General features: G+C 39.2%; 1 protein-coding gene across 1 annotated transcript in view; it reads left to right on the forward strand.

The window, feature by feature from the left end:
• NAA16 (N-alpha-acetyltransferase 16, NatA auxiliary subunit) overlaps positions 1–13,940 on the forward strand; it is a 65,719-nt gene that overhangs the window by 1,660 nt on the left and 50,119 nt on the right. Inside the window, exon 2 of the mRNA XM_086771800.1 lies at positions 11,896–11,980. Within this exon, the coding sequence (XP_086627926.1) occupies positions 11,896–11,980 (85 nt within the window). The remainder of the gene's footprint in view (positions 1–11,895; positions 11,981–13,940) is intronic.

Here is a 13,940-nt window from a genome sequence, read left to right on the forward strand (position 1 = left end):
ATGGTGATTTGTTGCTTACTGCATGCTTATGGTATGCATCTTAGTAAGTCATTCTAGCACTCCTCTTTCCCTCTGCTAAAAATAAATGACTAATATTAGAACAGTTAAGTGATTATTCTTACTAGTAGCAAGCAAGTTCACAGTAGCAGTCACTTCTGAAGTTTTTTCAACTGAAATATAGAAGAGTTTTTTTGGAGATTGTCTTTTGGACAGCCTGTTTTTTTTTTTCTCTTTGTATTAAGAAAATTTTTTTCTTTGTATTAAGCAGTGGACAAAACAAGTGCTTAGGCAGGGGGAAAAGAGAGATGTGTAAAACTTAGTGAAGCTAATATGGGAATTTACTTGCTTTCTAAAGCCTTCAGAAGGTTTAACTGGTGCTGTGTAGTGGCTAGTCACAGTTCATAAAGCGTTAATCGAACTTGTTGGCTTGTCACTTCATATATCGATACTTCTTGAAACTTAACGTCTTTTTTCTAGCTAGCTTTCACTTTTTCATAGCACACTCTCTTTCTGGAATACTAATGTCTACATAGTACAATTAGAACCCTTTGGTTGCTTGACATGTTTCAGAGTATTTTAGTGTAGTAACACAGCTTGTAGTGCTAAAGACCGTTCTCTAATTGAAGCAGCCTTTGCCTACTTTGGCACTGCCAGAATACTTGAAATTGCTATGGATGCTGCAGGCATTTTAAAAATTGGGAGGGGGGAATTATGTGAGAGGCTATATAATAAGACCTTACAAGCATGTAGTGATTTAATCACTTGTAACAGATGCGAGGAAACTGTACTCATATTAAGACAAACATTCTGTGGAAAATTAGCCGTTATGAAATGGGAAGCCTATTTGGAGATCATGAGAGTTACTTAAGAGTCAGTGACTTGGTGTGTGTATGTAATGTGTGAGACAGGTTGCCAACAGTCTGAACAAGATGCCCACATAACAGCAAACCAAGCTTACAGAGCTGGCCAAACTAGCGTGGGGTCATGGAGTTCAGTGTAAACTGTGAAGTCTGCTCAAGAAGCTGAGTAAATAGTCTTTAAGCCACATCAATTTGTGTGCCTGCATGCTTGGCAGTGCTTGAACAAGCTGACTTCAAACTAGCTGTGGTGTGATTTGGGAAGTAATAGCAATTGCAGAATAGGTAATAGTTCTAGTCTCTCACTACTACTGCACGGTCGTGCTAGAGCTCATTTCTCTCACTGTCCTGACTTGCAGGTCTGTTTGTTTTCTTAAGCCTTACTTCCACTTTTCTTCAGGGGCTTTTTCCTCAGACTTGTGCTCTTCCTCTGGAAGCTCTGATGGTGCCTATAGGTGTGATGTTGTTTGGGAGGGAGGGGCTGAGCAACTTCAGGCTCTTCTCTTTCACTTCTCAGTCTCACAGAAGGCATGGAGGAAGTGTTTGAAAGCTGCCTGGCTCTCCCTTTATGGAAAGAGAAAGGCATCCATAAAAAAGAATGAATACAAGAATACTGGTGTGTTTCTGCCACTTAAAATTGGTCTTCAGCAATCTAAAATAAACATGTACATGAGGTAACTTAAAAATGCTTCTTGTTAACATTGAGATTTGGCAATGTGCATTTGGTGTTTACTTCTAGTAAGCTTAGGCAGATCTTTTATTTTATGTATTTAAAGTAGAGTTGTAAGCTTGCCTTAGTACTATGTTTCAGTTTAAGCAGCTTTGATTTTTTTTTTTCCCTCCCTTCACCTGAGAACCTGGACTATAAACTATGTCTCACTTTAAAATTATTCTTAAACTTTGGCTTTATAAAATGAAATCAGCTATTTCTGGACAGAGCATGGTAGTAGTTCTTATGAGTGCATTAGTGGAAAGTCATGGGGTGGTTGTCATATTTTCATGGCTTACTTGCCAAGTTTTTCTTGTTTTTAAGAAATACTTTGTCTTGTAATAACTATTGGTGTCTGCCCAGTATCACGGTGTAAGGTATTGTCTACTGTTTGTTTCATGCCTAATAAAACTGTGGATAGTATCATGCCTTTAAATAATTAATTCTTTGATTTCTTAGTGAATTCCACTTATTGCTGTGTAAAATAAGGTTTGCTGCTTTAATTGCAAATATATTTCCCTAGAGGAAGGGCTAGCCTGTGAATATTTCATCCTGTTATGAGGGAGCTAAATCCTAGTAGCTCTTCAGATGCAAGGCATTAGTCATACTGAGACCACTTTAACCATTTACTTATGTTTGACTTCAAGTAATTAAACACAAAAAGTGTGCAGGTGTATCCCTTTGTAGCAGTGACTTGTTGCTTAGTTCACTCAGGCATGTGTCTTCCACTATTTTGGGTGAGGAAATATTATCTGAAGTTATCTGAAGTGCCCTATATCTGAGGAGTTGCTCAACTACTTCTGTGTAGTGTCATTTTTTGATTACTGACTTCAACAATAATCTTAAGATATTTCTCCTTTGGTAAAAGAGAAATATACAAGTGTTTCTAGGACTTAATTAAATTAGTTCTTATTCATTAAGTTCTGAAAGGTTTTTTCACTTTATTTAATGAAATAATAATGGATGATAAGCTTGCAAATAGTCTCCTAGTAATGATATTGGAGGAGTTACGGAGCTATTAAACTCAGTAATTGGGAAGGTATGATGCTATGCTAATTAATGCCCCCTGAATGAGATTAGTAATATAGCTGAGGTAGCCATTGTAATCCACTTTTGGAGTAGTTAAAGGTACCTTCTTTTAAAGACAGGAGTGTGGAGCTGTCAGTAAAAATTTTCTGCTGTAACTGGTAAGACTGATTTGTAGTGCAGTTGTTACTTGTGCTGCTAAGGAGGAACAGCATAGGAAGAGGTTGTTTCCTTGATACTGACTTTCAAAAGAGGTGGTGGGGGTGCCTGGCCAGCTGCAGACTGCTAACATGACAGAGTTGCAGAGGATAGATAATAGACTAATGGTAAGAGTCAGGAAGAATTTCATAAGGGAAAATCATGCTTCACATTTGCCAGTGATTGGAGGGAGTTTGATTTGGAGAGGACTTTATCCCAAATAAATATTCCTGTTTTAATTTTTCAAAAGGAGTTTGTAAATATCATGGAAGGTTCATAAAGCAAGTTTCTGTGGAATGATGCTGGTTGTTTGTTCACTCTGGGCTTTTTTAAGGAAAGTTCCTGTATTAATAAATGATAACTTTTCAGAATTAAGTCTCAATGTATTTTGTGCCTAAACTCTTTATTGCCAATGATAAGATCAAACAAAACAAGTGATTAATAACAAGAAGAGGTCAGTTGAAATAAACTACTCAAGGACACAAGGAGTGAAGGCCACCTGAAAACATGCGTGAAGTACTTAATGTTTCTGGAGTAAGCTGAGTGGTAGCAAGTAAAATTGTTTGTAGATGAATGTTAGACTTTGAAATCCAAATTTAATGTTGACCTAGTATGGACTGTGAGCTGGATTGCCCCTAGGATTTGAGGGTTTTAGTAATCTTTGAGGTTCTGTTAAAACAACTACCTGGTACAGTAGTTGAAAGGTGGTGAATCTTGGGAAGAGAAAAATGCTGTTATGCCACTGTTCAAGTACACTGCAAGTCTACATTTGCAGTGCTGTGTGCATTGCTGTTTTCCCAAACCTCATTGGAAGAAGGATGCAAGTATGAAATGACCTTCTTGAAGGAGAAAATGTAATAGAAGATTCTGAAATTATTAACAATCTGGAGAAGTTACAAGGGACTTGCCTGTTCTCAAGCTATCATGCTTAGTTTGCATTTTGGTGGTAATGGTGCCTGCAGAGTAAAAGCTCCAAACAAAAAGTTCTTAAAAAAAAAAAAAGGTAGCTGTACTGTGGAACCCTTTGCTGCAAGATGTAGTAACTATGAAAAGCTTTAGGCACTTTGGGAGGGGGTTTTTGGGGGGAAAGCCCTTTACTTTTTGCATGTGTGTGAAGATACACCCTTTGGCTCAGAGGATTGATAAGGCACAAATAACTAGAGGCTGATAACATTCTGATGAGAACTGTAATTTTGCTTGTCTTAGTCCTAAGCCTCTCCCCATGCATCTAACACTTGTATCTATCTTGCCTCCGGTGGCCTGTACCGGGTGGGTCTGATCTCTCTGGCCTTTTCTGTTATAATTTGTGTGACTTTTTTTTTTGTCTGAATTGCTGTGAAATATTTTATGAAATGTTGAGATTGTTAGTGTTTAAGGCTTGCATTGGTAATTGCCTTGAACTTGCTTTAAGGTATCTCAGTAAAAGTTTAACTTTTTTTTAAAGCCTGAGATTTATACATGTGTGTGTGTATCAGGTCTCGCAGAACAGTGCTGATGTTGATAGTTTCATTTGCTTAACTGCTTACAGATGCAGTTCCACTGGCTGTTGGAGCACCTGCTCAGTCTGAGTTCCTGCTAGGCAAATTGCTGTTTCATCCCAGGAGATGTGGCAGATGGGACTCTTCAGTACTTCTGCACAAAGTGCAGATTAAAAACTAGTTGAAAATGTGTGATGGGGCTATGACTTGTCTAATTCCTAGTGTTGCTGTTATAGCTTCTCCTTAGCAGAGTCATATGTGTGTTCATTAATGGTAGAGAGCTCTACTAACTCAGATTGTGAGGAACTTAGAGATGTTAAGTATTTCCAAGCAAGAGCTCTTTCCACTGCATGTTCCCTTGTTTTCTGCCCCTTCAAAGCAAAGAACGTTCTAGGGGTTGAAGTTGTATTGAGTGTATGCACAGCATGGAATTAGACTAAATCTTTAAGGCAAGCTTTTTAATAATGAACTTCCCTCTTTTAAAGAGGCATAGTTTAAGGGCTGTTAAAGATGTCTCTGACAGCAAATGTTGAAACATTCTCTTATCACACATGTTCTTTCTTATAATAAATACAATATCATTCTTCTGCCAACAATACAGGACACAAACCAGCAGTGATTACAACTGTTACTGTACAGAATGCAGGTGGGAATGTTTTGTGTATTCTGATTCTGTAGATTTGAACTTGAATAATTGGAAAAAGCTAGTTAAGGGGGAAAATGCTGATGTGCACAGAGAATTGTGATAGTGAAAGCTTAGATGTTACTATGACATTAGTACTTTCATCATAATGTTACCACTGCATGTGAGCTGGTAGCTTGTTCTGTTGTACACCACTATCTGTGGTTTAACTCAGCACTGTTCTGCATCACCAGGTCCCCAGGTATGGGGAAAAACTGTGTGGCCAGTCTATTTTGACAATTGAAGCAAGCAAGGCTGGAGCTAGGTTGTCTTTCTACTCTTTTTATTTCAACTGGTGAGGTTAACCACTCTTACCAGCAGAGAGCAGGAATATCCATGCATATATAATACCAGTAGGGCTTGGGGGGAAAGGGTAGAAGAACATATTGATGCTCTGAAAGGGTTGTCCTGAGACCAGAAAACTAGCATGCTGTGAGAGTAGGGAAATGGTAATGAAATTTTTCCTCCGCCTCTGTGACCTGAAGCCCCTTTCAGCTGATACTTTTTTTCTGTTCTCTCAAACATCAGCAAACTGAAATCGGTGTGGAAAGAGGGTTGCTGTTTGGGGAACCTCATCCAGAGGTCCCTAGTCTGTCTCTGAAATTTAATGTTATCATGATGCTTTGTTTTCCTTTATCAGTACTGCAAAGTATCCAAATATTTCATAATCTGAGGAGCATTTCCAACATAGATGTTGAACTCTTGGAACTTAATTGTATGTAATTCAAACAAGATTGTGTCAGACCATGATATCAAACAGGTGAATAATTCAGTAATTATTATTTGTTAGCATAGGAACAGTATAATACTGAGAGTTCTGTCTAAAATCTGACCAAGGTACTTAACTACTTTGAGAAATATAGATTGTCTGTTAGGTGCAGATGGCATTGTTTTATAGATGTGCAACAAAACAAGGCTTTTTAAAAGGTCCAAGCGTTAAATGCCAATTAAGAATAATACTGACAGTATGCTGATGTTCCTGTATTGATTGTGCCTGGTTTTGGTCAGAAATGTGAATTAATAATTTGAACAGCTCCTAAATACTTGTCAGAGAGCTCCCAGGAATATTTGCTGCTTAGAATAACAGTCAGTGATAACTTTGAGGGATTTTTTTATTACTGAACTTGATTATCGTTGTGGCTTGGACAGATTGCCAGCACAACTGACTTCCATTCTTTCCCATGGGGCTGTGTAAGCCTTGTCCTTTTCTCTAGGCTCTCAGGTTCCACATTTAGCTATTATTCCTTACCCAGTCCCCCTGTCAGTGTTACACAGCAGACGCACGGTTTAAAAAAATGGAAGATGTAAGTAAGCATTGAGAACATAAGGTTAAAACTTTGTTTAAATGAATCCTAGGTGTTACCAAACTCCTGATGTTTGTGCCAAAATCTTTACAACAAGAGAGAAGACACTACCTGGCAAGAAGAATGTTGAAACTTTGTCAAGTGCTGAGAGGTCCACAAGCAGGAGTATATGGAAGTACAGTAGCAGGGAAGACTAAAACTTTTACTAGAAGAATGTATTTTTTTTTTAATCTTGAAGCTGTTCTAATCATCCAGCATGTTTCTGGTGAGGCAGTGTATTGATGTGCAGACCTCTATTAATAGAATGTGGACTGCAAAGATTGGATCTGAGAATAGTGTTAAATTGCCAGCAGTGGTTTGGATTTAGTGTTTGACAAGATCTTGCCAAGACATGGCAAAACCAACTTCCAAATTGCAGTATTGTTGTTAAAGAAAATAGCACATGCTCACCATGAGACTGGTCAGTGTCTCTCATTTGGATTTAACTTATCAGCTGCTACTGTTACAGTCACAGATTACCTTAATAGTTGTTTAAATGTTTTAAACAACTTTAACAACTGTTAAACAACTATTAAAGCACTTAAATTGATCAAGGAAGCTTGATTGTTATCTTTAACACTGCTATTTCGTTTGATGTGATACCTGTCCTCTTTTGAATGTAATACTACATTTCATTTGGCTTTCATGTGAAAATGGTTTATGAAATAATCTCATCACTTCAGTACTTTCAGAAGTACTAGGGACATCGCATGAAGACAGGAATTGGCTGCTGCAACTGCAGTCTCTTGAAGTAGCCAGTTGAGATTTCTTTTTTTTTTTTTTCCTTGAATGATTTATCATAAGTGAGTGTTAATGTCTGAGGGTCATAATGAGGTGTTCTTCGTGAAATTGTTGATCTCTGTATTAAACTCTTGGCTTCAGTATGGGGAAAAAAAGTAGCTGTTTTCTCTATACAAGACCTTATTTTTAAATGGCAAATGCTTCATCTAGGGAGGTGTAATCTGTAAAAACCTCCCATTGCTAATCTGATGTTGCCAGGAGTTAAACGTAATTTACATGTAAGTAGCATATGCAGTTAAGTGATACATGAAGTCCTTCTGTTTTGGAAGTGATGTTAGTGAGCCATTTAGATCCCTGATTTTGTTGATGTTTGGTAGTGGAAGTTGGTTTTGTGTGTTTAAAGAGTGGAAAGGTTTTCATCTCAAAGATGGCACAATACAAAAAAAATATAGAACTTGTGAATCCTTTGCTGCTTCTACTTTCTTAAGTAGAAGCAGCAAAGCACTGTAATACAGGACTAAAGTATCCTCCTGCTCTACATTGTTGTATCCTTGTTATAGTATTTCTTACTGTCACAGTTTTTTTCCTAGGTGCTGTGCTGTTTGACCTCTCTGTAGAGGCACTTGGTACTTACCTGAAAGTGCAGAAAATATCTAGCTCAGTTGTATGGTGAAGTCTACAAGTAGATTATATGTTTTAAGTTAGTGTTGAAAAAGGGAGTAAACCAGGATGAGATGTTTGCCAGGAGAGGTAACATCCTTCTGAGAACATCTGGTAGCAGAAGTTCTGGATAATGTTTTGGCCTTGCCGTAATCTCCCTTTGAGGCTTTGGGCATGTAAACGTTTGTGATTTGACTTTAGTTTTAGCAGGAGATTATTGCCATGAAAGGGTGATGGGGAGCCTTGCATTAAGCACAACTGATAAGGCTGTTTAAGAAGTAAAAAACAAACAAAACCAACCAAAGCTAGCATATTAGCTTGAGCTTTTAATATACCAAAGACTTAATACAATGGTACAGCTACTAATGAACATATTTCAGCTGTATTTGCCCTGATTAGTATAAAGCTTGAGAACACGTATGGAGATACCATGTTTCTCAACTATGAAGTTCCTATATGTACTACAAAATGAGATGATATCATATGGCATCAAACTTGAGTCTCCTGTAAACAAGATAGAGGTAGAGCATGATGTGCTCATTCAGTTTTTGGACAGACAGAAGTTTAAAAGGAGTCTGTTCATGAAGTTTGGATGCTTTAAAGCCCCAGGTTTGTCCATGGAACTGAATCTGTAAGCCTTTCAGTATAGCTATACATGTTGATGATGAGAGTAAAATAATTTGTATTGCTGAGCAAAGTCCTTTTCTCTTGTATTGGTATATGTTTAAGCCAATGTGTTGGTATAGATACATAACTTATTTACAAATGCATGTGTGTATGTATTTATTTGGAGGGAGCAGGGCTGGGAAGTAACCTTTTGACTAGCAACAAGCAAGGCTTGTCCCACAGGCAGTGGAATTGCATGAAGTTGCATTTAATACTGTTTCATTATGTTTCTGTACTCAGCCCCTCATTTGTGTAGTATCTAGCAGCTGGGTAAGAAATGCTGTGGTTTGTTTGGTTTTGAGTGAACCTGTTTGTACAAGTATGCTGATTCTCTATCAGCAAGCCAAACAACTATGAGTGTTTAACTTGTGCTTCTCTCTCGGTGGAGAGTGTTAACTTTTTTCTTTTCTATCCATCTCTTGGCTTTTGGAAAGTGTTATGTTGTTTGTCCTCCAAAAATCTCAAATTTTTCTGTAATTATCTAAGTTCAGTTTTTATTCTAGGCCTGAGACTGAACTCTCCAGGATAAAAATGTCAGAACAAGGAGAATAGATATGATTTCCTAATGTAGTTGATGTATTTTAAGCTTGACTCAAATAGCTTCTGTTCTGTGGTTAAGCATTGCTGTGTATTTGGAGTTTCACTCAACATTGCAAGAATTGTAGAATCCTGGATTAATGTTCACTATTCTGTTACTTTTTTAGGTGTACCTGAATAAATTTAGAAGGCATACTTACAGCATTGTTGGCATTCTCTTTGATCCTTTAAAAATGATACTAAGCGTTTTATGTTAAAAAAGGAATAAATAGATGAATGTGAGAATTTGACCTTCCCCTAGAGGAGACTCTAAGTTTTGCAGCAAGCTGGGTTATTTTGGATAAAGATGTGGAAACTGATTCTCAAGTTAAAATTCTCAAAGCTTTTTTTTGCTGCTGTTGTTTTAATGTTAATTGTCATACTATAGCTGTTTGCCTCTGATGGGAAATCCCTGGCCATCCTGCCAGAAGTCAGTCAGGCAGAGCAACCTGATCTAATATCAAGGTTAGCTCTCCTTTGTTTTGAGGGATGGTTTAGGTGACCTCCAAAGGTTCCTACTGGCCTAAATTATTCTATGACTTAGTCTTGTTCTGGTTTTGTTAGTGAGGAGGGGCCTAAGGTGGTAGCTTCTGTAGGAAACTGCTAGAAGTCGCTCCCCTTTGTTCAGTGGACTCGGCCGGGCCTAGGGCGGACCCGCTGCTGGCCAAGGCCGAGCCAATTGGTAGCAGAATGTCCCATGATAATGCCTCTGTGATAACGTATTTAAGTAGGGGAAAACAGGAAAAAGAGGAGGAGAAGATGTGAAGCAGCTGAGCGGGGGGCAGAGAGGGGGAGGCGCAAGCCTCGTGGGCCTTGCAGGCCTCACCCTCTGGCCTCCCGCTGGGCAGCCGACTGGGCCCAACTCGGCCCGGCCCGGCTGCAAGAAGTGGAAAGGAGATGAGAAGTGAATAAGATGTAAAAAGGATCCTGAGAGACGTCTGCCAGCCTGTTGTGAGGAATGGCTGCAGATGCCAAGGTCAGTGAAGAAGGAGGGGGAGGAGTAATATGGCTCCTGGCCAAGATTCCCCTGCAGCCTGTGGTGAAGACCATGGTGGAGCAGGTTGTCCCCCTGCAGCCCATGGAGGTCCACGGAGGGGCAGAGATCCACCTGCAGCCTGTGGAGGACCCCACACTGGGGCAGGTGGAGGCCTGAAGGAGGCTGTGGCCCATGGAGGGCCCGCTGGGACAGCTGTTCTAGAGGGACTGCACCCTGTGGAAGAGATGACCCACGCCGGAGCAGTTTCAGGAAGGACTGTGGCCCATGGGAGGGACCCCATGCTGGAGCAGAGGAGGAATGCGAGGAGTTCTTCCCCTGACGATGATACAGCGGCGTAAAACAACGCGTGGTGAACTGACTGCGACCCCCATTTCCTTTCCCGCCCCCCCGTGCTGCTCGGGAGGGGAAGGTAGTAGAGATAATGTTAAGCCCGGGAAGAGGGAGGGGTGGGGGGAGGTTATCTTGTTCCCTGTCTCATTCTCCTGCTAGTTTTAGAAATAAATGAATAGTTTTCCCCAAGTCGAGTCTGTTTTGCCCGTGATGGTAACTTTAAGGATTTCTCCCCGTCCTTATCTCAAACCTTGAGCTGTTTTTTTTCTTATATCATCTCCTCCTATTCTCTCGGAGGGTGGGGGGAGCGAGAGACAGACTGCGTAGTCTGGTCCTGATCGGGGCTGAACTACGACAGTCTTCACTTAATTATGGTTAACTGCAAGTGTCTTGAGTTTCAGGGAGCAAAAACTTAAAAACTGCAGTTAAGCCCTTTCCCACAGACTGGGGGAGGACTCTTGTTTTGACACTTCAAGCAATTACCTAAAAGTGAGCATGGGTATGTTTCTGGATTGCTTGTACTCTGGAAAGCAGTGCAATGATGTATTATGACTGCAAAGGAGTTACCACACTCTGCATTAATTTAACATAGATTTTACCTCTGTACTGGAAGATTGATGGAGTGGCAGTGATCTATGAGAGTCAGTTCAAGTACTGAAGCACCTAACTGAAATTACATAATTTCTCCTGAGAATAACTGTCTCAATTACAGCAGGACAATATACCGCGTTAACTGAAAATGATGCCAAGTTAAACCTGGTTTGTGGGTTTTTTTCCTTCAAGTTCAGAAGCTTAAATGATGTTAAATCATTTTCATGCTTACTGATATAAGCATGCCTTTAACTGGCTTAAGTAAATTTGTTTTCAAGTCATCTAGTAATGGATTTAAATTGCTAAGACCTTACTGACTTGATAACATCAGGTAATACCTTCCAGAAGAGCAAATCACACACTTTGATTTTTTTCCCTTCTGTTTCCACAGTTGAACCACGTTGTTTGCCAGTTTACGGTAATGGTACCCTAAATGTAAAAGTAGCCCTTAGCTGTACTATTCCAGATAGAAATTAATTTTTTTTTTTAGGTATCCAAGTAAATTCTCACTCCCCAGACATCTATCTATAGATTTTTGAGGTTACAGTAGATCTATCTTACTTCATGGTTTCTCTGTTCCTCCCAAAAGTCTACATTGGCAACAAGAAAAGTCTTCCATCTGAGATGTCACTAGGCCAGGGAAGTGGAATGTTTAAAGGAGTGTCTAGACTCTTTTAAGGCTAACTCCACTCAAAAGTTTTGTGGAGTTGAGATTTCTAACTGGGATCTCTATTTTAAGAATTTCTGAATTGAAGTAGACATTCCTACTTGCCTTTCCTATTTCTGTTGAAAAGAAGTTACTAACTTTTTATAAAAAGGAGACTGTGAGATTGAGCGTTGGCTGCATGTAAATGAAAGCAGATACTGTTCTGAATGCTGAAAAAAAAGACAGTGTAATATGAATAATCATAGTCAAGTAGAGCTTGTTTAGTGATTTCATTACCATACCTTACTGAAAGAACTACTGCATTTGTAATAGTATGTTAAGGTACTCCATTTAAATGCATTTCAGTGACTGTATTCCTCCTCTTTTTTTTCCAGAAATGTTACGAACAAAAACAGTACAAAAATGGACTCAAGTTCTGCAAGATGATCCTCTCTAACCCAAAATTTGCTGAACATGGAGGTAACTGCAGACTCAAAAGATTTTTTTTTTTTCATTTTTCCTCCTAGCTTAAGTGTATAATCAGTCGATTCCATACTATTGAGAAAGGAAGGAGCCTGTTGCTGAGTATGACTCTGTCCTTATGACTGAATAATTACTCTGGATTTGCAGTCTTTGTGTGTTCACACCAAGCTTCCACCCTAGTTCAGCCAATAATCCTGTGCGGTGGGCTGATAAAGATCAAAATATATGGTGGAAGTACACTTCAGTGAAGCTTCTAAGTAAGTTGTCTTTCTGGATTTCTGGATCAGAATGCTAGTATGGTGTTTTCTGACATTCCTATTTAATAGCAGGGCTAGCTTTGTTTTTAGTATAACATGAAGGTATTCTGCCAGTGAATTAAAATTTTTTTTCAAGTTTATACTGTTAAATTTTCTGTACTACACACCAAACTCCTACTTATAAGGAGCAAAGTTAGGTATAATACTGTTGCTGCTAAGATTGAAGCTAAAGACTGAATCTGGAGATTCTGTTCTGATAAATATTGCAGGAAACGGTACAGCAAAATGTTGCTTCTATTTACATCTGTCCAAACTTAATCCTCAATAAGATACTCTAGTCTTACTGTATGACAGGGTTTCTGTTGCATGGTCCAGCCAATCTTTCCTTCTGATGCAGTACATTTTTCATGTTTGTCTACTGTTGAAGAAACCTCACACTGAGTGTGCATGTACTGTGTCAGTAAAATTATTTTCCTGTTTGACATTGTCAAATCTTGGCAAAATGTTCTACTAATCGTTTTCATGCTTTCATCAGTCTGCTGGTTCTTTGTCTTCATTACTTCCCTAGAGATAGAAGTCCAGCTTTCTTGTTGCTTGAAAGCTAGAATGGCTTGTCCAGCTCTGACCTAATGCATTTGTCTCTGCTAGCATTTGTGTTTTTTATAACGTCTTGGCATGCATCTGTCTTTTCTGCTCTTGCTGTGTCTGAAACCTTTTCCAGGACAACTAGCAGCCTTGACAGTCCACATACTACTTGGGCTCTAAGCCACTAATGGCTTTGAAGCTTGGGAGCAAAGCCTGGAATGAACAGCTGAAGCAGAACTAAGCCAATGAAATGATCTGATGGGAAGCTGCACTGTTGTCGCACTTAGCTTCAGAGACAAGGAATTTGAAAAATTTAGTGAGAAGGTGACAAACAGATGGATTGCTGTGCCTGGACAGTTATCTCCCTGGTGTGGGAAGGTAGGAGTAGCTTGCCCTCCTTCCCACAGTGGGGATAATCTTTTTCAAGCTTCCTGATATTATTGGGAGTGTATCATTCTAGCTTTCTCTGTTCTTACAGTGTAGATGTAGGACAGTTTAGAAAAAAAAAAAAACAACAAAAACCTTGGGTCATTATTCCCTTTATGTGAACTCCTACAGAACTTGGTGTTAAACAGATCCATCAATGAAACTTCAAATGGCTGTTGTGGTTGACCTTGAGATGGGCTGTTACCATTAATACTGGGGAAGAGGTTGCAATTGGAGGAAAATCAGAGTACTGTGATGAAAATGTGACTAATAATCTTCTGGCAAGGGGAGACTGAACCTAGATAGTCTCTTATTTATAAAAAAAAAAACAAACAGAACTAAGAAATATGAATCTGGAACAGGTTTCAGGCATAGTGTGTGCATTACATGCAACTTGCTTCCCTTGGTATTACTTGCAGAATGGGGGAAGTGGCAGAGCAATAGTAATACCAATGTATTTGCAATCTTGTGCCTCTCAGAATGTTGATTAAAATGCTACTACTTTGAGAAGGTCTTTTACCTCCAAAATACTGTAGTAGGAACTAATGCTCCTCTTACAGGTTGCTTACAGTTGATAGTAGTAGCCGACTGTGACAGAAATCTGGTTCTCATGGTGTGACACAACCTAATGGATTTTTTTCTTGTTCTGCCTAGCTGGAGTTTTAACAGACATTGAGAAGCTCTCTAAA

The sequence above is a fragment of the Chlamydotis macqueenii genome, chromosome 1 (assembly GCF_036417535.1).
Source record: "Chlamydotis macqueenii isolate bChlMac1 chromosome 1, bChlMac1.mat, whole genome shotgun sequence".
Taxonomy (NCBI): Eukaryota; Metazoa; Chordata; class Aves; order Otidiformes; family Otididae; genus Chlamydotis; species Chlamydotis macqueenii.